Source organism: Notamacropus eugenii, chromosome 3 (genome assembly GCF_028372415.1).
Source record: "Notamacropus eugenii isolate mMacEug1 chromosome 3, mMacEug1.pri_v2, whole genome shotgun sequence".
Classification (NCBI taxonomy): Eukaryota; Metazoa; Chordata; class Mammalia; order Diprotodontia; family Macropodidae; genus Notamacropus; species Notamacropus eugenii.
In genome coordinates, this window is record NC_092874.1 from 441,461,117 (window position 1) to 441,485,208 (window position 24,092).

Here is a 24,092-nt window from a genome sequence, read left to right on the forward strand (position 1 = left end):
AATGACTTTAGAATTCTGATCAACATAATGATAAACCATGAGTCCAAAAGAATAAAGATGAGACATGCCATTTTACTGCCTGCCAAAGAAGTGATGAACTTAAAATGCTGAAAGAGACAAATGTGGACATTTGTTTTGTCAGACTACATAGACATGTACTGAGGGATTTGTTTTTATTTTTTTAAGTTGCTCAATGGCAGTGGGAAGTTAGTTTAAAGGGGTAGATTAGTTTAAAAATTAGTTTAAAAGTACTTAAGTGAAAAATAAAAATAATAAAATATTTTTAACTTTAAACATATTATTAAAATCTTTTTAAATAAAAAAGTTATTCTGAGGAGTCATAGGCTTTACCAAAGGGGTCAAAAACAATTACAAACCCCTGTTCAAGCCCAAACCTCTCATTTCATACAACAGGAAACAAAGACTCAGAGATTACCAAAATTACCCATCAAGTCAATGATAGACGTGGGGTTAGAACCCAGGCCTTCCACTCCCAGGAAATGCGCTGTATGAAAGATGTCTCACTGGTAAAATGATTACAGCTGCATGCACGTCTTCCAACTCATCACAACCTCTTCCTTGAGTCTATGACAGCAACACAATTACTGGTTCCCATTTGATGATGAAGAATTTAGTCACTTAAAAATATAGCTTTATGTTCACTGTCATCTTCCCACCATTCTTTAGGGATTTATATGATGACAGAGTTAAAGATACAAAGGACCAAGAGGTCCTCAAGTTCAATTCCCCTATTTTACAGATGAGGAAACTGAGAGTTAAAAAGAGGAGGTGACATTCCCAGGGTCATACAGCTAGTACATGTACGAAGTAGGATTCAAACTCAGTTCTTCCTGACTCAAAAGCCAACACATCATCTAATAGGCTACACTGCCTGCTATCTATCATCACACCTTTTCTTTCCAGGAAAGTACCACACTTATCACCCCCTCTGAGTGTTGGTGGATGCTGCTTTCCTCTCATAGCCCCCAAATCCTGCCTATCCATCATTCCAGGTCCAGTTAGAGTGCCGCACTTTCTCCACGATGCATTCCTTGGCTACTTCAGTTAACGTGGATCATGATGAAGATCATGGACAGGATGCAGAACTGAAAGAGGCCTTTACACATTCTCTAATTCAAATCCCATTTTATAAATGAAAAATCTTGGGCCCCCCCAGGAAGTGGTGGAGCCAAGGTTCAAACTCTGACTCCCATTCCCATCCTCTTTCCTCTGTATCACTGCTGTCTCTCTGCCATACAATAGAGACAAAAAGCCACCAGAAAATGCTTCTGGAGGTGACCAATCTATCTCCTTTGAGAATATGCATGATCTCAGAACATAGAAGAAATCTGTCTTGGTCAAAATGTACCCCTGAGCTCCTGGGTATGCAGAGTATCTAGGAGAATGTGGAGATACCACATGGAGAGGACCAAAAACAGCATCCGGAACAAAATCAGTCCAGAAACTCCAGTGGTTTGCCAGAGGTTCATCTGAAGGCACAGCAGTGCAGAGTAGTAGATAGAGCGGAGGACCTGAAATCAACAAGGTCAGACCCTTGCTACATGTGTGACAAGACACAATCTCCAGTATCCTCATTTATAAAATGGGTCTGATAATAGTATCTGTAACACTTCACCAGGGCTGTAAGAATCAAGTCAATGGATACAAAGTGCTTGCTAAGTAAATGTTAGATTGTTATCTTCACAGTCCTTGTAAAGGTACATGGACTTAAGTGAAGTATTTCTTTAATTTGTAGACATACATTAATATATATATGATTGCAATGACATTCCAAATTTTAAGTTCATGCTTAATTTTCAAATGGTTATGCTTACATATCAGTTAAAAGCCCTCCAAAATAAAAAAAAAAGCAGAAACATCTCAAGAACTAAAACTAATAAATACAATATGTAGCAAAACTCAAAATAAAATCATAATAGAAATCTTTTCACTAAGTTTCTCCAATAAAGGTCTCATAACAAAGAGACAGAAGATACTGATTCCAATTTACAAGACTCAGAGCCATTCCTCAAAAGGTCAAAGAACATGGACAGGAAGCTTTCAAAAAAGAGATCCAAGCTATTGAGCCTCAACGAAAAAATACTCCAAATTGCCAATAATGCAAATTTAAACAACTCTGAGGGAAAAAAGGAAGGAGAAGGAAGATAAGGAGGAGAGAGGTTCATTCTTCAAGTGCCAATACAACTGGCAATGTTCATTTCTCATTATCCTTTCCAAACATTTAGTTGGTCACACTGGATGTGGCATGAGGAGAAGCTTGGATGGGTTTGATGACCCAAACTTAGGCACACTTAACATCTCTGAATTTCAGAAGTAACTTACTCATAACTGCTGAGTTCAAATGAGATAATAATAGGTAAAGTGCTTGGTAAACCTTGAAGCACTAGATACATAGATTATTCACTAGATGGTGTAATAGAGCACTGGGTGTGGAGTCAGGAAGACCTAAGTGCAAATCTCACCTTATTCACTCACTAGTTATGTGACCGCTGGCAAGTTACTCAGTTTGCTCATCTATAAAATTGGGGGTCATGAGCATTACCTACCTCACAGGCTGTTTTAAGGAACAAATGAGACAGTATCTATAAAGCGCTTAAAACATAGGGCCTGGCACATACTAATGCTTAATAAATACATGTTCCTCTCCCTCTGGCTTTACTGTCTCCCTCAGTGTGGTGCCCAGATGAAAAAAGCTCCACCAGGTACCATGGTACCATGGACAGTCCTGTTATGAACTTTTAATTTCCCAAGGTCAAAGATCAAATTAATTCAGAACATGCTAAGTCGCTTATTAAGGATCATGATGCCCAAATGTAATTTCACTTACAAATCTCCCAATAGTTCTTCTGTTTAAAACCACTGTCCTGCTACAACATGGTACAATGGAAAGAGTTTAACTGAGAAAAAAAGGACCTGAGTTCACATCTATTTTCTTAAAACTTGGTTGACTGGGCAAATCACTCCAGCTCTCTGCCCTTTGTCTGCAGAATGAGAGGGCTAGATTGGATGGACCATATGCTTCCTATAGCTCTATATCTATGGGCAGTCAACTGAATACAATATAGGTGACATAAAGGAGTTTGTACCAGCAAAAAATTGAAGTCATCATTAAAAAATTTTAGAGTCTGACCTTTCCCATAATGCCCAGGCTGCCTCTGCTCACGCCTAATGACTACTCACCATCCAGGACCTAAGAGCTAACCTACTAAGCTACATGAACGCTTAAGAGAAATCAGTGTGTAGCCCAGAAGCATGAACAGCAGAGGGAACTTTTAAAAACTGTTTTTTCAAAAGAAAAATAAGACCAAAGGGTCAATGCTAAACACCAAAATGACTCTCCTTCCCTAGATACTCATTCCTAAAGAGCCAAAGGTTAATGATGTAATGTCTAGGACAAACTCCTGGATGTTTAAATGACAGTCAGGAAATGACATCTTCAGAAATGACCTGACAAAGTCAAGTACACTTTCAATAGACAAGAATGAAAGGAAGCATGAAGCTGCCACCAGGATTGGATCGTAGGAGAGAACTATGCTTTCAGAATAGTTACCATCAGGAAGCAACAGAGCCCAGGCTCATGCCTTTACACACACAAAGAAACTAAGGGCAGTCCTAGATTATCCAGGGAATACTTACTTAACTGGCTGGTCGCTTGCTTCGAGTATCTAATTAGTCTCTTGTTTCTCTAGTCTACTGTCACCTTCCTTTGGGAAATTACAGAGGACTCAAGGGTACATCCAGGGAGGAGACAACTGGGGGCAAGTTGAAATTCTAATATCATAAAACCACAACTTGGAATAATAAGGGGTAGCCACTATGAAGTCATGGGACAAGTTGGAATTCCTGGACAGCTTTAAAGACATGCAGTATTGCTGCTTTGAAATACAACTAAGAGAGACTTCTCATCAGCAGGAGGGGAGAGCAAGAAGCTTCTTTCAGAGCTCCAAGCCACAGGGGAAGTCACCAACATCTGATCCATCCCAAGAGGCACACCAGGCCCTGCTGCTGCTGTCCTCCCCAAGGAAGGAAACTGGATTTTCCCAAGTGGCACTGAAACCTGCTTCCAAATAAGACATCCTGTGGCAAGATACCATTATGAAAGACTGTTGATTAATGATCACAGAGGAACTGGAGATATTGGAAATCAGAAGTTTGGTCAGCCTGGGCCACTTAGCCACTGAACTAAAGAAAAGAGAGAACTGAAGCAGGGTACCAGTGTATGGAGTGGTACACCAGGCCAGAAGGAAAGGAGACTAGGATCTAGCTGCACTCACTGACATCACTTGGTGTAGGGATTAAGGCTAGTGAAAAGTGAATTTCTCAATATGGTGTGGGAAGAGGCAGAGACACCTTTGAATTTCAACCTTTCATCAAAAGAAAAAGAATCAGAAACTGAATGATAGACAAATAAAAAAGACTGAAGTTATCAAAGATCCCAGAAGAAAACTGCTTAAAAAGTTGAATGTATACAGGTAAATCAACAGGACAGCTATTAATATCAGAAGGGAAGTTGGCACCTAAACAAACCCAGAAATTTCTGAGTAAATATAACAACACAAAGAAAAATGAAGCAATACATGATGATTCCCAAAAGAGCACAAACTTTGGATTCCCAACAGAGTACAGAATCACAGCAGGATGTTTCTGAATGGTACAAGAGAGAAATAAGAATCTTCAAAGCAGAGTGTAGGGCCTCCGCAGGAGAAGTGATTGGCAGAACCAAAAAACTTGAATCTGCTTTGGCAAATCTCTCCAAAGAAGAAAAAGAGAAAAAGTTTTAATTCTATGAGGAACACAAGACTAAAGAAGAAATAAACATGTATAAAGACCAGAGAACTAGTGAAGATAACAAAGAAATCCTTTTTTAGAAAAAGACACAGAATATTTAAAAACTAACAAAATAAGTTAAAGAAGAGGAAGGGAGGATTTTAATCAACTAATGGAGAAAGAAAAAAGAGAGGGAATATTAAATTATGTAAAAGGAAAAAGGAAAAAAACCTAATAAGTAAACTCCAAAAGCAGGGGAAAGGATGACAAACAGAGGGGATAGGGAGGATGGAAGAATATTTACTTTTCTATTTATTTGTAGCATTTCTTTTTTTTAAGTTTTAAGTTCCTGATTCTCTCTCTCCCCCACCCATTCAGAAGGCAAGCAAGATGATACCCAATATGCCTGTGAAGTCACTCAAAACATTTCTGTACTAGCCATACTGGGAGGGAAAAGGCAAAAAAAAAAGAAAATGAAAAAGAGTATTCTTTGATCTGCACTCAGTTCGATCAGTTCTCTCTCCAGAGGGAAATAACATTTTTCATCATGAGTCCTTTGCAATTACCTTGGACCATCATATTGACCAGAGTAGCTAAGTCTTTCATAACTGACCATCATTGCAGCATTGCTATTTCTGTGTATAATGTTCTGCTGGCTCTATTCATTGACTTTGTATAATATGCATATATCTTCCCAGATTTTCCTGAAACTGTCCTACTCCTCAATCTTATAGCACAGCAGCATTCCATCATAATCATATACCTTGTTCAGCCATATAGCTTGTTCAGCCATTCCACAATTGACGGGCATCCCTTCAATTTCCAATTCTTGGTTACCACAAAAAGAGCTGCTATAAATATTTTTGTATATATGTGTCCTTTTTCTTTGATCTCTTTGGGATGCAGACCTAGTAGGTGGTATTGCAAAGAGGGTGCACAACAAGTATACCCTTTGGGCATAATTCTAAATTCTTCTCCAGAATGGCTGGACCAAAGTAAAACTCCACCAGCAATACCCTAGTGCCCCTATATTTCCACATCCCCTGCAGCATTTGTCCTTTTTCTTTTCTCTCCCATTAGCCAATATAATAAGTGTGAGGTGATCCCTCAGAATTGTTTCAATTTGCATTTCTCTAATCAGTAGTGATTTAGAGTATTTTTTCATCTGATAGCTTTGATTTTTTCTGAGAACTGCCTCTTCATATCCTTTAACCATTTATCAGTTGGGGAGCAGAGGGAGGAATTTAAGGGTAAATTCCTTAAACAGTTTCCTTAAAATAGATTATGCAAAAATAACTTAAGAAACATCAATCCTTTAAACAAAACAAAAAAATCCTTTAAACAAAACTCCTTTAAAGAGGATGAATTTTTTTAAAATTACAATTCAGAAAAAAAAACATATTAGAGACAAGGATAATAATATAAACCTAACTTTTAACTTTATGTATGAATGGGTCAAATAATCCAATAAAATAAAAGTTACAAATTGAAATAAGGAAATAAACTCCCCCAATACATTGCTTATTGGTTTTAAGAGTCTTTTTTTCTCTTTATTCTTTTTTTCTTTTAGAAAACAGTCTTTGTTATATGGAGGGGCTCTCCTGAAGGGAGGGGGTACTAGAAGAAATTAGGCAATGGAACAACAAATTATATCGATAAAAATTTTAAAAGAAATAAAGAAACACAGCTAAGACAGAAATGCAAAGAGGTTCAAGTTTAACCTATGGATGAGTCCTTTCTAATTGGCAGCTGGGGCCTCTATTCCTACTGTAGCTACTGTATTTATTGGTGTATAATTAAAAACACCTCAGGTGCCCGAAAACAGCTTGTTCTGCTAAGCAGGTAAATATTCACCCTGGCTCTTTCTTCATTATTGGCTTAGTAAGTTTTTCCCACAGACAGAAAGTAAACTTCAGCCACATTCTAGTTCAAATTATAATACATTTCTAATCAAGATTACAGAATCTCAGAGATGGTAGTGATCTCAGAGGTCATCTGGACCAACCAGAGGGCAGCTGAGAACACTCTGAAACATCACTGACAAAGGTCATCCCACCTTCACTTGGAGTGTAACAATAGAGAGGAATCCACCAATCCCTAAGGAAGCCCATTGGATGGCTCTAATTTATTAGAAAGCTTTTGCTCACACCAAGCCAAAAGGTGCCACCCTACAGCTCTACCCACTGTTCCTTGGGGCAAAGCTGAACAAATACTAAACAAATTATGGCATAAGAATTTATTGGAATATTACTATATAAGAAGAAAGAATGGATGTGATTAATTTTAGAGAAATGTGGGAAGATTTACAGGAACCGGTGCAAAGCAGAACCAGGAAAACAATACATACGAAAACCATAAGAATACATCGAAAGAACCAAATCAGCATCAAAACTGAATGTTGTAAGTCATAATGGGCAAGCTTGACTCCAAAGAAGAAATAAGAGAATGAGTCTTTCCTTCCTGCTTTGAAGAGATTATATACTATGGGTAAGGAACACTCACTGCATATTATGTCAGAAGCAGGAGATGTGTTAAAGTAATTTTGCTGAACTCTACTCATCTCTTTTTTTATAGATATAAGAAAGGTGAAATTCCCTCTCTCTAGGAGGACAAAGAGGAATAGGATACATTAGGGAAAAGTAAATGATACTTTAAAAAAAATCAAAGATACTCATTTTTCTAAGTCAGTCAACAAGCTAACAAGACTGTTCCCTCTTCCCCATGACAACCCTTCAAACACCTAAATATAACTATCATGTCACACCACCCTCCATCCCTGCCCAGGTCTTCCTGTTCTCTAAACTATCCATCCCCAAGCCTGCCAAGGAATCTCTATCTATATGAAGATATAGATATAGATATAGATATATGACGGTCTCCAGTCATCTCCTTCTGGACAAGCTTGAATCACTCAGAAGTGAAGACAACATTGCATAAGTGGTTTTACCAGAAAAGACGTGGTGCTATGAGCTCCCTTTTCTGGACCCTGTCTATCCATGGAGACTAAAATAATATAAGCCCAGGGGGCAGGGGATGAAGGGGATGTGTCATATACTATGAGCTCACTAAGCTTCAGTCCACTGAAAATTCCAGAGCTTTTTCAGATGAAGTGCTGTCTAGCTACAACCTCCTCCTCTCTTGTACTTGTGAGGTTTTACTCTTTCTAAATTCATGTTGTATTCTATTTCAGAAAAGCTTTTTGTGAGATTTTTTTTTAAAAAACATGACCAAAATGAAGTTTGAAATTAGCTAGAGATTTCAATGGGGGAAGAGTAAGGGGGAAAAAAAAGAAATTAGCTCTACATTTCACCTGTCCCACTATTTATACTATCATACTTGTTACAACCCAGTAAAAAAAAGTGATCACAGTCATACAAAATCCTTCCATAGGAACTTTAAACTTAGGTTACTAAAATAAAGATTTTTTTTTAAAGCCTGTCCCATAAGCCATCAGCTGCTCTTACCCCAAGGTGCTGATAAATCCATTCGTCGATCCCTCTGCGTAAAGGGAACAAATGTCTCCAATATGCAGGAAACTGGACATCTTGTCAGACATGTTTCACTTGAGGATCCTAGACAAAGGGAAAACATTCAATGGTTAGAAAGCTAGAAATGGTTTTAAAGGAAAAAGCCAAGGTGGTGCTACCTCGGTTTTCCCCAAAAGGCTTATTTCTAAGTCTCAATAAACCGTTGAAAGGCAAGAAGTTCATTAAGGGGTTAAGTAAGACACATGCGGCAAACACAGTTTCTAAAATTAAATTCATTTTCAGGACTCTCCAACAGTGAAGTGGTTCTCTGACAAAAGTCACACCTGAAGCATGCAATTTGAGATATAGTAGATATAAAGAGCCTACAAGAAACTCAGCTAAGACCTAGGGGTGATTAAGGAGTCAGAGCACTGACTTATGAAATATATTAACATATTCAGCTCACCTCAGGGAATATTCAGTGAGAAGGGAAAGCCTGGAAGAAAAATCATGTACTGCATTTCAAGGATACATAGTCCCAGGTAGAAAATAAAATGGATGAAGGGAAAGGAGAGATAGAAAATTTCTCTTGAAAGCTCTTCCTGTAAATTAAATCCCTGTCCAGGGATGAGTCAGAGAGCCTGGGTTCAAATCTCACCTCTAATGATTACTAACTGAGTGACTTTGGGCAAAACACAATCTCCTTACACCCCAGTTTTCACATCTGTAAAATACTTAAAACTGATGGCTTCCTGCAAGACTCAGGTCAAATACTGCCTTCTCCCAGCCCAACCCTTAGCTGCTAGTACCTCCTCCTCCTGAGTTATTTTTACTATATACTTTGCACACTAGATATTTTCTGTATATATCTTGAATATACATATTTATGGACATATCATTTCCCTCATCAAAATATAAGCTTCTGGAGGGCTTGTACTGTTTTGCTTTTTTGCCCCTGTGATCAGCACAATGTCTGGAACACAGTAATTTCCACATGTTTAAAAGGCTTCTGACAGCACTTCTAGCCCCGGTTCTAAGGTTCCATGACAAGGACCTTGCTGAATAAGCAAATCAAAAGTTTCCTCCAGACCCCATTGTCCCCATTGAAAATATGAAAATATTCCCATCTCCAAGGACCCTACACACACACACACACACACACACACACACACACACATATAAACAGAAATATTGGCATGATTCATCATAACAGCTTTCATCAGAAGGGTAAATATTTAGATGCAGTGGTTGTGTTATAAGGGTCATATTCTGTTTTTAAAAACAGAATTGTGTGTGGGAAGCCAGTGCAGCACAAGCAGGTGAGGCCTGTGGCCAATCACCAAATATTACCCAAGGTGTTCGGAATGACTAAGGACTTCTCATCTTTCCTGATCTAGTTTCCTGACTTCAAATTCATTTTTCCATCTATTTATGAGCACCTTCTGGAAACCAGAAATAATTTACCACACCAAATTTATAAAAGGCCAAGATGGTTGTAATGGAGTATAAAAATATTTTTACTCTAAGCTAGCTTCCTACATGCCAAGTTTTCTTTGGAGCGTAATTACTTCACTGTGAAGAAACCCCAGAAAGAATAGAGGCCGACCTCTCCTATTTCCAGAAAAATACTAAAAATCAGTTGCTGAAGTATTCCTACTCTTGTTAGTGAAGGAAGGAAGGAAGGAAGGAAGGAAGGAAGGAAGGAAGGAAGGAAGGAAGGAAGGAAGGAGGGAGGGAGGGAGGGAGGGAAGGAAGGAGGGAGGGAGGGAGGGAGGAGGGAAAGAGGAAAGGAGGGGAAGATGGAGAGAAGGAAGGAGGAAAGGAGGGAGGGAAGGAGGGAAGGAAGGAGGAAAAAAGCTATTTATTCCAAAAATTCAATCCTGCCACTGCAAGAGGAATAAACAGCATTTCATCAGGCATGAACTTGTTTACAGAGAGAAGTAGCAACCAAGAATACATAACAAGACTTTAAACAACAGAGCCAGAGTTTATGGACACTTAGGAAACGAGGACAGATATACAAGTAATGGACAGAAACGACAATCCACCAAATATTCATGGCTATAAGGAGAATGCCTTACTCCGTGTGTTTTTATCCTCCATAACTGTATTTTTATGAGCTGAAGGTAAGCCAATTTGTTTAAGCAACATTATTAGTATATTTCCCCTTTCTGGTAATGTATTCAGAATAAAGTCATTTCCTATCTTAGTATGAATTTGGTGTTTATTTGTTTATTTTGAAAGGTTTAGGGCTCATTCATCCATAGATAGATAATCAGTATGCTTCTAGGTCCATTTATTAGATAAAATTTCTGAGGAAAATTCAAATTGCTTTTACATTTTTCAAACTGTATAAAAGACCATCAAGAGTTGTTGAATGTGAGGACAGAGCCCAAAAAACCACAGAACTGGAAGGGACCACAAGGCTACTTAGTAAAACCAGAAGCTAAACCAGATCCCTTAATTCAGCTTTTGTGGCAAAGCTGCCAATGGAGGGGACAGGGAATAGGGTATTCTACTTCCTCCCAAGACAAGAGTTCTAATTAATAGGAAATTATTCCTTACACTCAACCTACATGTACCTCTTCTCAGCTTCCACTCATTGCTCTTAACTCTGCTTCTGGGGGCCCAAGAAGAGGCTTTTCTCTGAGAACTCCTCCCAGAGACAGATCAGTACAAATCTTAATTTAAAAACTGACCACTGGACCCCTGTGCCTCTCTTCCTCTCAGAGTAGCTCATGAAAATTCCTGTCAAGTCCACAAGGACAATGAGCAGGGGCAGAGTCAAGCTAGTTGTTTCCCCTCAGAATGGTCATCACCACCAAGTGAGCAGAGCCAAAATCCTATTGTTCTCTGCAGAAGGAGAAATTGACTAGAAAGATCTGTTTCTGACCAACCTGAATGTCAACACTCAGAGACGCTCTGCTGCACAAACTGGGATCCAACACCATCCTTCCCAAGCATCCCTCAGAGGACATGGTATCTCTTTTGTTTGCAGGTGAAAGGTTGTCATCAAAAGGTTTCTTAGTTACAAATTGCTGCTATTATTCATTTAGGTGTAGGCAATAAATGTCACTTATTTCCTTTTTTTTTCTTTTTCATTTTTCCTAAAACTAGAGAGACTGGTCCACCGACTACAGCTTATGATGGGTGAGTAGCCTGCTAGGAAATTTGCCAGGGGCCACAGTTTAAAAAAAAAAAAAGACACCTACACAAAACAGTTGTGGTTTGGAGGTTGGGGTTTTTTATTTTGCTTTGTTTCGAAATCCAACTTTTCCCAGGGGTCTCTAACAACAATTATTACACTAACAAAGGATTAGGTTAAAGGTTTCCTGGTACTACTGGAAGCTTCCAATGGCTTCCCCATTAATTAAGCATTACCAACCTGGAGAATGCCTTACTCCAGCATTCCCCTGGAAGGAAACAAAGCTCTGTAAAGTCAACAAACAGGGAGGGCATCCAGGGCCAAGAAGGGTGGGGGAGAAGGAAAGTCCATGAGTGATGGGCCTAACAGACCAGTCATCTGGAAAGTTTCCTGTTGTTAAGAGGACTTGGGAGAGCCTGCTTTTTTATCTGATCCAGTACCATTTGTGCCTGCAGACAGTCTTCCGGCCAGTCTGACACCATGCTCCTGTTTTAATCCACTCACAGACAAGTAATGCTGGGGGACCCCCAAGAGGAAAACCAGATGTGCTAAATTGCTGAGGCAGCAGTTAAGATGAACTCTTGTCACTCTCTGGGCTTTAAAACCCACCTGGGATAGCTGGACACCCAAGGGCTCCAGCGGCTTGTGGAAAATAGGAGAATGCCATTTTTTCCTCTTAGATGTTCACTTTTCCTAGAATATCAAATAGGCCTGTGGGAGATTCCAGTGCTTCAGAATTTATATTCACTAAGGCAAAGAGTTCAACGATTAAAAGCCAGTTGAATATCACAGCAAGTAAACTGAGGAATGAGCCTGGCAATATTATTTCATAGACAATAGCTATTTTCCTCATGCAAGAGAAAGGCTAATTTAAATTTCAGGATGATTCAAATACTCAAATACATTTGTGATCTCATTGATCTTGAGAACTCTAACCAATAATGCAGATCATAACTCATCCTGCATTTCTCATTCACGTTTTCCCACAAGCAGTCGACTCAACATAACAGAGGTCTTCCTTTTTTTTGCCCAATATTGTGAGGGCACCAATGAAACGCTCTATTCTGGATGAACACTAGTCATCCCTTCCTCTTGCCACCTGACCAGTCTATCTTCTCTTTCTGGTGCACAATTAAGTCTTGAATGCCATCTTTTAAGCCTGTTCATCACAAAGTTCCTTGTTGATTTATGTTGCAGCCTGCTCACAGCTACCATGTGCCCTTTCATAGTCCTCTGGGTGATGTTCATCTCTAGTTCATCAAAGGCAATGGTGTCCCAGGTCTCACTGCGATACAGCAACACCAGTAAAATGTCTGCTTTGAAAAGATGGGTCTTTATTGTTATGGAAAGCTTGGGCTCAGTAAAAGAGTTCTGTCATCTCTTAAAATCAATCCAGCCCACTCTCCTATTTCTTTTCAACTCAAGGCCCAGCTTACCATTGATCAGTATTATCTGTTCCAGATATACATACTGTTGTAAAATTCTGTAGAGTATTCATTCAGATGAATGTTGAATATAGACAATAAATATTCTGCTTCATTCAGTCGGTCTTTCCCGTGTAGATGAACAAGTCAAAGTCTTCTGAGTAGTTACAGGACTTTTCTATGAGGCTCTCTAATGTCTTGGGGCTAGATGCAATCAATACAATGTCATCTGCAAATAGATGAACATTTAGAGGACCTCATCATTCTTCTCAATCTAAACCTCATGCCTGATCTCCTAAAATAGTGGTGAATAGTTTTGGTGAGTATGCATCTCCCTGTTTTATGCCTCAGCTGCTGTTTAGGTCATCGAACAGATGTTGTGACATCTTCCAAGGAGTCTTGAACTACTTTGATGGGAATCAATTTGTGGTAAAGGAATCTGTAAGGCAACTTCTGTTCTACCTGGTATAACGCTTTTTCTATAATCAACAAGTAATAGAGAGACCATGGCTTCTTTAATTTTTCTACATGTTTCCATCAACTTTGATATGGTACCTATATAGTCAATTCTTGAGTATCATTTCAAAAGCTAGCTTGTTCACTTCTAAGACTCTCATCTAGTATGCCCTCAATTTATGTATATTAATGATTTTGTAGAAATGAAATATAGGTAGAGAGACTGGCAGTCATTTTCTTGCTCATTTGTTATTATAAGGTCCAAGGTGGTTTTTCCCCCTGTGTTCAGTATCTCCTTCTCCTTTAGAGAATTGCCCTGACAATTGTATTCCTCCAATACTGACTTCCTTTATATATGTTTGATCCAGGTCAGATGTTTTTCCCATCTTTATTTTCTCTAATACTTTTTCTTATATTCTAACTGAGCTGGTATGGTCCAAGAGTGGTGAAAACTGATTTGTTGTCATGGTGTTTGCAATCTTTTTCCTTTTTTCTTCCGTTTGCAGGCTTCCTTCCATTTTCATCGGTGAATGTCCTTAAGTTATCTTGGATATCTTGTCAACCTTTATTTGGACTGGTTTTGCCCTCCACTCATCTTTCTGCTTATGTGAGGCAACACTTCTCAAAGTCTGCCATCATCCCTTTCCCCAAACATTTATATTCTAACATGGCACTTCTTTTGGCAGCCACCTTTCTCCATTTAGTGAGTAAATCAAATGTTTGTTGATTAAAGAGTTTTTTGGACTTCTTTGATCTTCCTGTTGTAGCAATTAATTTACATTAGTTTGACTGTTGGATTAAAATATTATAGTCAATGTAATTTCTATTATCCTTGCCATATGTGATTTATAATGATTTCTTTAATAAAATTCAGGGTTGAATCTTAATAATTACATAACAATACAACTTTTCCATCTTTATTATAAATTCTCATCTTAGCTCTGAGGGGTCAGTAGTCTGACACAGAGCAGATTGCTGACCTATGGCTAATTTACATATTGATAAGTCTTATCTTGTTTATTAAAATGTGATCACTTTCATTTTTTAAAATGTTATTTGTTGCTGGTAAGGTCTGGCCCCTCCTAATCCTTTTCTTAAAACAAAGCATTCATGATATGGAGGATGAAACTTCTAACCATGGTGATGTATTAAGATGATTACTTGAGTAGTAAATGGCAAGTGGAAAAGTCTTTGGTCTTTCTCCTTTTTTTTCTCCTGTACCATATATTCATATTTTTCTCCCCATCCTCCCCTTTTCCCACCTTTGTACTGAAGTCATCATGTGGCAGAGTAAACTTTTTTTGGCTATGGCAATGCATGCCATAAAATTCAGTGATAGTGAGCTGAAAACCAGAAAATTTTCTGACATAAAGCCTGGACCAAGTTAAGCTTCCTACTAGCCAGATCACACAAGTAATCTATGCTAAGCTTATGATCCACTCAAACATTTCGTTCTTTTTCATGTAAACTGTCAAACTGTTAACTTTTGCACTGTATCTATTGATCAACAAAGGAGTCTACTCTTGAGATACCTGTTAAGAATCTAAATGTTTAGAGTCAGTTGGCATGATGCCTGGCATGGGACCTAAGCTACACAAGATGCCTGGGATCAGCAGGGAAGCCAACACCCACTGGCAGCCATCTGCCACCTCCATGATTCCCCATTTATAAACTCATTCCCAAACCTTCCTCTGGTCCTATCCTCCTCTGCCTTCCCTTTGCACTGTGTTCTCTAATTTCCCATTTATCTTAGATCTCTTCCCCTCATATTTCTTCCATCTTTTGGTATTCATTGAAACTTAGCTTCTTCCTGACAGTACCTTAGATCTTGGCATCCACTCTAAAGCTGTAGCTCCTTATTCCAAAACCTCTGTCAAAGAGGGCCAGGAGGAAGAGTTGGCATATTTCTTTCACAACACTGCCATAAAATTTGTATAGTCCTTTTCCAGGATTTTCTTTGTTCTTATCACATTCTTCTTTCTATCATACTTGTGCAAGGCAAACACCTTTCCCTACATCCCTTGAATGCTAGACAATAAGTTGAGGGGAAATATTGCACTATTTTTCATCTTTGTATCTCTATCCCCAACAATTAGCACAGTACCTTGGATACAAAAGGTTATTAATAAACGCTTATTAAGTTCACCCACATTATTGGACATGAGAGATGGAAAAGTGTGATGGAATCCTACACAGATACTCCAAAATATTTCTAAGTAAAACAACGGTACAAATGAATTTATTCCTCACCAACATAACTGGAAAATTCACTAGTTATAGGCTTGTCAGCATGACTAAAGAATGTGAAAAAAACATTCATTTTTTAAAATTAAAAATTGCCTTCAACACAACTAATCTACTTTGGGTGCATTTCAAAATTAAGAATCTGCATTTAAGTACTCAAAAGTTTTCAAAAGGTCTTGCACTTAACTAAAGTTAAGATCTCTCTACTCTATTTTCCTGTCTCCTTCATTCATGCTGCCATAGCTAAAATAGCTGGATAGGTTAAATAAAAGATAACATTTTTTAAAGTCCTCCATAACAAAGGTCTGAAGAATAAGAAAAGGTTGGCATTCCAACAAGAGATAATATTTAAGGCTTTTTCACTCTAGGGTACCCAAACACAATGCCCAAAACAGGTAAACTCAAATATAGCACTCACAGTATTATAGAATTTCAGGGTTGGCAGTGACTTCAGAGGCCATTTAGTACATTCACATCTGGAAAATAATCCCCATTAAGCATGCGAAACCAATGGTCATCCAGCCTTTCCCTGAAAAAGCCCTGAAAAGAAACCCTTTTGTTGTTCAGTTGTTTTAGGCATATCCAACTCTTTGTGACCCCATTTGAGGTTTTCTTGGCAGAGATACTGGAGTAGTTTGCCATTTCCTTCTCCAGCTCATTTTACAGTTGAGGAAATTGAGACAAACAGGGTTAAGTGACTTGCCCATGGTCACACAGTTACTAAGTGTCTGATGCTGGATTTGAACTCATAAAGATGAGTCTTACTGACTCCAGGCTTGCACTCTATCCACTGCACCATCTAGCTGCCCCAATTCATCCTCAAAGCAGCTCACTCCACTTCTAAACAGCTTTGTTGAGAAGTTTTTCCTTATATCAAGCCTATATTTGCCACTTTACAACTTCTATTCATTACCCTACCCCACAAGTTTGAATTCTCTTTCACGTGGCAGCCTTTAAAGTGTCTGAAAACAGCTATTGTCTTCCCTGTCGTCTTTTCTTTTCCAGGGTAAACATTCCCAAGTTCCTTGAATTGATCCTCCCTCATATGGCATGGATTCAAGGGCCTTCACCTTTCTGGCTGCCCTCCTCTAAACATTCTGAAGTTCATTAATTTGTTTCCTAAACTGTGGGGCCCAAACATGAAAATAATACTCCAGATATAGTCTTAAAGGCCAGGGTAACATTACTTCCTTTTACTGCAGCCTGAGATCAAATTAATTTTGGGGCTACTTTATAGCACACCGTTTACCCGTAAGAGTGCAGTCCAATAAAAATCCCAGATTTTTTTCATAGAAACTACTGTTCTGACTATAACTCTTGCCTTGTGCTTGGGAGGTTGATTTTTTAACCCAAGTAAAAAAATTTACATTTATACCTATCAAATTTTGTCTTATTCATGTAGTCTTATGGCTAAAACACAAGATCACAAAGACTTTGGCAGACTTCCAATAACCAGAGACTTTGGCTCTTCTGAGGATCATAGAGACTTTGGGAGACATTGCTAGGAGAGAGAATGCTGGGGCAACACCAATGACAGGCTCCAAGGACAGCTCAGTTTCTTTTGTGTGTGGTTTCTTTGTTTTGTGAGGAAGAGATTTTTGCCCAAGTTTGGGGGTAACATACAGGAGGTAGAGAGGCAAGAGTGAGACACAAATGGGTGAGTGCCTGGCCTTGAGAGCAAAATGGAGTGGATTAGGGGATACCAGCATGAATGGCAGTAGACATTTGAGGTACTGGTGAAAAAAATCCCAGTGAGCAATTTTATTCTTTCACCTCCCATTGAAAGCTACTATATCTTACCTAAATGTTTATTTGTTTGTTCATTTGAAAATGCTAATCAAAACTGTGTGGCAAATTGTTCTCTATATTTATCACATATGGCACTCTACCCCCCATGTCAACGTCTTCGTACTAGGCCTCCCCCTGAAAGCACCCTCTCTTCACTTCCATCTCACAGAATCCTTCTTTTCCTTCAAGATGTAACTCAAGCACCACCTTCCACACAAAGCCTTTTCCTGATCCTCCCAAATGACAGTGCCTGACCTCCCTAACTACATTGTTCTTAACTACCTTTGATTTAATTTGAATCTGATTATATGTGTACATTTTGTCTCCCTTGGCAAAAAGTGCAGGATTATTTCATTCTTTGTCTCTGTACCCCAGCATCTGACACACTGTCTGATACATACTGTTGACTGGTAACAGTCATTAATAGTGAGTTTGGCTAAGCCTAGAAATTCGGGGTTTGAGACTGAGGGAGAAAGTTAGAAAACAAGGAAAAAATATTGCTGATTTTTCTTTGAAGTAGGAGCTGAGTAAATTTTCTGTGGTTTTGGTAATGGACAAGATTATTCCATAACATACCCACTAGACTGCCTTGGAACTTGGAAAAAATAAAGAATTAATAAATAAGGAGACAGTAATATAGAGTAGAATGGTAGTTCATGTGATTGCTCATCAGGGAACCTGAGTGGCATCAAACTCAAATCATTGACTCAAACTCTAATAGAAACAGATCCATGCTGGTCACATACTGACTTAGAAAACCACAAATTAACATTATCTATCATACTGTATTTTCATTTATTCATTTTTATTTTCCAACAACATTTTAATCTGATTCTGGCCTAGCTGGGTGTTTTTCTGGCTGCTTGAGGCCCATACTTAACATATCTGCCCTACATCATATACTTACATCCCAAAAGGTGCTCCATTGTATTTAGCCCAGTGCTTTGACCTGCCAGGATCTTTCTGGATCCCAAATGTGAACCCAGTGCACTGGCTATCCCTCAAAGCTTTGTATCACCTACAAATATGATAAATGTACCAGCTATGCTTTTACAATTAAGTCGTTACTAAAACTATTACACAACATAGGGCCAAGCACAGATATCGGAAGCACTCTTCTAGAGAAGATCTGCCAAGCTGACATCCAAAAACTAATGACTATTCTGATTCCAGTCATTCAACCAAATCTAACTGTATAATTATCTAGCCAAAATCTTTCTACTTTTTCCATAAAAATAAGATGAGGTGCTTATCAAATGCTTTGCTAAAATCTATTATTTAAATATGGCATTATCTTCAATCATTGTTTAATAGTCAAAAAAGGAAGTCAGATTAATCTAACCTAACCTTTTTCTTGATGAACCCAGGACGGCTCTATGATCACTTCCTTTTCTAGAGACTGACTATTGTTTACTGACTTTTCTAAGAATATAAGTTAGATTCACTGGTCTATAGTTTGCAGAGTCTATTTACTCTTCTTTTTCTGAAAATTCAGTCCTTTGAAATTTCAGTCCCTTAGTACTTCTCTCCTTGTCTACCATCTTTAAATTATGACTGACATCATTGTGCAATGATCACTATGATAGACTTAGCTCTTTTCAGCAATCCAATGATCCAAGACCAGTCCAATAGACTTATGATGGAACACTATCCATATCCAGAGAAAGAGCTGATGGACGCTAAATGCAGATTGAAGCATACTATTTTTACTTTCTTAATTTTTTCATGTTTTTTCCTTTGTTCTATTTTTTCTTCCAAAACATGACTAATATGGAAATATGTTTTACATGATTACACATCTATAACCTATATCAAATTGCTCACCACATTAGGGAGGGGGGAAGGAAAGAAGGGGGAAAAAATTTAGACCTCAAAATTTTACTTTAAAAAAAGAACATTAAAAATTTTCTTTACATATAATTGGAAAAAACAAAATACCATTTAGAAAAAAAAAACTTTGACAATGAGTTCAAGCAACTACACCCTCCAGTTCTTTCAGTCCTCAAAAATGTAGGTCATCTGGGCCAAATACCTTGAATGCATCTAGGGCTGCTAGCTGATCTCTTACTAAATGAAATAAAATATGTAAAACACTTGGCAAACTCTGAAGCCCTTATAGAAATGCTAGCCAATGTATTACCATCTCCTTCATTATCTTAAGTAGCAACTTGCTTTTAGCCAATACTGTTCTATGCTTTTTAGTCCAAAGCCATTCTCTTTGATAGAGAAAACAGAAGGAAAATAAGAAATGAGCAGGTCTGTTTTGTCTCCTTTGTCAGCCATCATGGTCCCATGCCCTTCCTGAGCAGCTATCCCATCCCTTCTTTGACCCTCTTCTTTCCCCCAAGAGAGCCAAATACAATTTTTTTCTGTTATCCTTAGCTCTCCCCCAGCCTCTCATTCCAAGCTGTATTACTCTCAACAGTCTTGGGACAGTACTTGCCCTTTTTTCTATCATCCCCAACCTATCTTCGTAAAATCTAAGTGTGAGTCCTCTGTCAGGCAACACCAGTTTCTTCATACAACTCTTTGTTTTTCCTTCTCATGGAAATTTTTTCCTTTTCTTTCTTCAAAATTTAATTCGTTGGCATTTCCTCTCTCTTTCTCCTGGGCTGTTTTCCCCTGAAGAACTTTAGTTCATAAGATCCTCCTCCTAGTGTTATGGAGGTGATTCCTTTAATACAAAAGTTCCCAAACTTATTTGGTCTATCACTCCCTTTTAGGAAAAAATTACTCAATACCACCCTGGAAAATCTACTTTCTTTAACCCTTAAACAGTTTTTTTGAAATTTGCATCATTTCAAAAAATATATATTTTTAATGATGCATCTTAAATTCAATAATTTATTGTAACTTTGTAAGGGATTTTTTTTTCCTGCATTGAAATTTTGATGATGCAATATTGCAGATGTAATCATGTAATCATACAGCACCATATAGTAAACAAGTCATTAGACATACATATACCTGCTGATACACACTGAATTTCCCAACAATTTGAGACACTGTCACTGGCCTGCCAACACTTGCTTGTTAAGACCTGTTGGTGGACTTGACCACTAATTGGTTATAACACATTTTGGGTTTATTGGAAAATAATGTAATCACTACAGCTTTAACTCTGTCACACAACAGATGAAACCATACAGGTTCATATAGATCTATTTTTCAAAATTTTCTTATTTTCTCATCTTTATGCTTCCACTGGCCCTTTATTTTTATTCAATGGCCCCCAATTGCACCTGAAGGTACAACCTCCCCCATCACTCCTGCATCCCCCCCCAAGGGGCACTATAGCTCACTTTGAGAACCTAATTAGCTTTTACAGAAACATTCAGAGAAATGCCAATGGCCTTCTGAATTTCTTCTATTTCAGTAGTGTTAAACTGGGCTAAAGATACAGTAACAAAGTGTTCATTTCATTGCATAGAATGCAATCATTTTTGCAAAAAGCTTTGATAATGGCAAAAAATACACTTATTGTAATTTTTCCCATCTTTATTTCCCAGACACATATTGCACTCATTGCAGTTAGATTAGTTTTTCTAAGATCTCCTCATCCACCTACACAAAATTCAGATTTAAGAAGTTAGCAACCCCAGAAACTAAGGCTAAATTAGAACACTTGAAAATTAACAGGGTTGTCCCAGGATTGCATAAGGACTTGGAGACTGATTCCAAGCAATTCAAGAACCATTTCTAGGGGCTCCAACTATTGTCCCAGGCAATGTGCCAAAGACAGGGTTGGGACCAGTGATTTCCCTGGTGTAGGGGAGTCCCAGGTGAGGAAACTCCCTCTACCAAGATGGGTCAGTCCGTCTCTGCAACCTAGGACAAGAAGAGGTTAAGTGACTTGCCCACATTTCTCAAGCAAGTGTGGGTCAGAGCTAGGCCTTGAATCTAGGTCTTCCTGGCTTCAAGGCCAGCTCCCTAGCCACCACACCTCAGTACTACTAGGGACACAAAGGCAGAAAAGGACAACAGTCCCTGAACTAGAGAAAGAGGACCTATACACAAATCAGTACAAAACATAAGCAAAGTAAATACAAAGGTTCAACTAGAATTAGGAGTTGAGAAATGGGTTTTTTAAATATTTTGAAATATATTCTGGAAAATATACTGAAATACAATATTCCAGTATAATTGGTTTCCTTTGCCATCCTATATCGAATGCATTTAAATACCAAACCCCTTGGTGAAGAACCCCCTGACCTAATAATCTAACCCCTTCAATTTACAGAAAATGAAACTAAAAGTCAAAGATCAAGTAAGTTGCCCAAAGTCCCACAGGAAGTCCAAAGCAGCTCCAGGATTAGGACCCCCATCATTTCACTTTAAATCTCATATTCCCTTCCACAACATGCTTCTGCCCCCTCCCATAAGGATGACAGTGTGATATACTTTGATAACTATCAAGTGACCTTGAATCTCCAATCCCCTGAATTTTTATAAATGCACACAGAAAAGCAAACCATACTTGTTTATTTAAACATGGAACCACCTGGCTGCTCATGCCTGACAGTCTGACTTCCAGTAACCAAGCCACCATAAATACCTTAAAAGTAGGCAAAGCTAATCACAGCTGGCAAGGCCTAAAGATCCGATAGGTACTCCAATAGGTACAACTGCTCAATTCATTCACAACTGGCAATTTCTGGACATCACTCAAGAGAAAGGGGAAAGAAGGTCCTTTCCCAAAGCATCTTCTTGCTATACTCATGTAGTAAAGCTAGTTAAGGTCAAGGCTCTGAGCTCTGCTTTCGTAACTTCTTTGACAAGGATTCCATCACCAGGACTACTCCACTAATAACAGGCATGAAATTTGAAGTCCAACCTAAATCTGTGGTAAAACAAAAATAAATCTTCTGCCAAAAAAAAAAGTAAGGAGAAGATCAAACTTTGCTCAGTCAAACTTTGCTCCTCAGAAAGTCAGAAAGTATCCAGGAAAAAAGGTTATATAACCCTCTAGGGTCCCTAACAATTCTTAATCTATGAGCCTATGGGCCCATAGGGAGCCTTTGAAAGGCCAAGGTCACTCTCTGTATCCCAGGCCATCACCAGTCATCTTGACTTCTGGTTTGCCACAGGACTTCCATGCCTCTAGAGGAGAGAGCCAGACTGTAACTTTGCAAAGCTCTGCCTCACTTAAATCCAATTCACATGCAAGTCAAGACATCACCACTTTATGAAGAAAAATGACAACAAGTCTGTGCTCCTGTAATGGAAAATAGCACTATGTAATTAAATTTAGCAATATTTATCAAGCATCTACATTGTGCAAGGCACAGAGCATACAAAACACAAAAAACAAGCCCATGTCAGTCCTCAAGAAGCTCACCTTCTATGTCATCATATTTCTTTTTAAGGTACAGTTCATTTCTATATTTAAGGGGTTTTACATAGTTTGACCTTCTTTAAAACAGAAACTGAAAAGTATCTTGGAGCATAAATTTCTATACACAAGGGAGTTTGAACATACATCAACATGTACCCATACACACTCATGTGCCTTAACTTTGGTGCACTAGATTCCCAAACCCACAGATGAGCAGCTACATCAAAGTTGTCTCCCCCCATGTCCAAACATTCACTGCTCATTCCAGGAGAATGTAAGCCCCTTGAATGCACACACTGGGTCATTTTTTGCCTGGGTATTTTCCAGCTCCTGGGACAGTTCCAGGAATTTTTCTCTCTTTTTTTATGGTTGCAGCATAAAGGAAACTCCTGATGAGAAAACTACTCTACCAATGTCAATAAGCAACTTCTGCAAGTCCTAGTCTTAAAAAGTCACAGCCAGACACTGTCAGAGACAGGACTCAAACCCATGCTCCTTACTAGCACTGACACTGGCTTTCTAGTCACTGCTCTTCTGGACCTTTCCCACCGTAAGTGCCTGGACACAGTAGGGAAAAAGAAATGCTTACTGAAATAAATTTCATTGAGACATGAGATTCCTGTTCACTGTTCACAGCTATGTAAAGAAGAGACTCTTAGTGTCTGTTTCATTTTGTTTGGGGATGGTGAGTCTTGGACTCATTGCCAGCAGGATGAGGCCTACAGACGGACTCCTTCTCCAAATAACGTTTGTAGATGCAGAAAATAAAATACATAGAATTACAAAGTTAACCAATTATACTGAAATACAGTTATTAAACTTTTTTTCTTAAAATCAGTTCATTGAATGCACATTAAAAGTCCCTAGTATAAAGGATATCCAAAAATTGTCATTATCATGTTAAAGAGAAAAGGAAACCCTGTCTATCTTCTGGCGATGGTCCGGGAGACTCTGGATCCATTTTCTGGAAAGAGAATAGCTCCAGGAGGGGTCAGAGTCCCTGCCATGTTTGTCCACATCTCAATCTCTTTCCAAAGAATGCCCAGGGCTCACACAGTTTGAATAAAGAATTACATGAAGATATGAGACTCATTTGCCTGAACCTCTTAGTACAAGCTGACACTCTCATAAGCCTTCTTCCTCTATTATTTCTAAAAGAGAAAGCAAAAAGTGAAAAGAAAAAAAAAGAAGAGACCCAAAAAGAAATAAAGGAAAGATCAAAGGATCACAGACATAAAACTGAAAGGACTCTGACAAGGCAACTAGTCGAATCCCCCCATTTTACACATGAGAAAAACGAGGCCCACTAAGGTTCAGTGACCTACCCAAGGTCCCAGAGGTAGTAAGTAAGCTTCAGAGGTGGAATTTGAACCCATGTCCTATGACTTTCAAAGCAAAGCCTTGAACAATATAGTCAGAAGACCTGGATTCCAGGTGTGGCCCCG

General features: G+C 38.5%; 1 protein-coding gene and 1 long non-coding RNA gene across 6 annotated transcripts in view; one reads left to right on the top strand and one right to left on the bottom strand.

Moving 5' to 3' along the window:
• ITPR1 (inositol 1,4,5-trisphosphate receptor type 1) overlaps positions 1 to 24,092 on the bottom strand; it is a 384,526-nt gene that overhangs the window by 351,174 nt on the left and 9,260 nt on the right. For all 5 annotated transcript variants that reach the window (XM_072598619.1, XM_072598616.1, XM_072598617.1 and 2 more), the window contains exon 3: positions 8,253 to 8,360. In XM_072598619.1, coding sequence (XP_072454720.1) covers positions 8,253 to 8,344 — 92 coding nt within the window. In that variant the 5' untranslated portion in view covers positions 8,345 to 8,360. The remainder of the gene's footprint in view (positions 1 to 8,252; positions 8,361 to 24,092) is intronic.
• LOC140497538 (uncharacterized) lies at positions 10,293 to 13,865 on the top strand. The gene is made up of 3 exons (XR_011964721.1): positions 10,293 to 10,381; positions 11,373 to 11,405; positions 13,787 to 13,865. It is a non-coding gene; the product is annotated as an uncharacterized lncRNA (long non-coding RNA).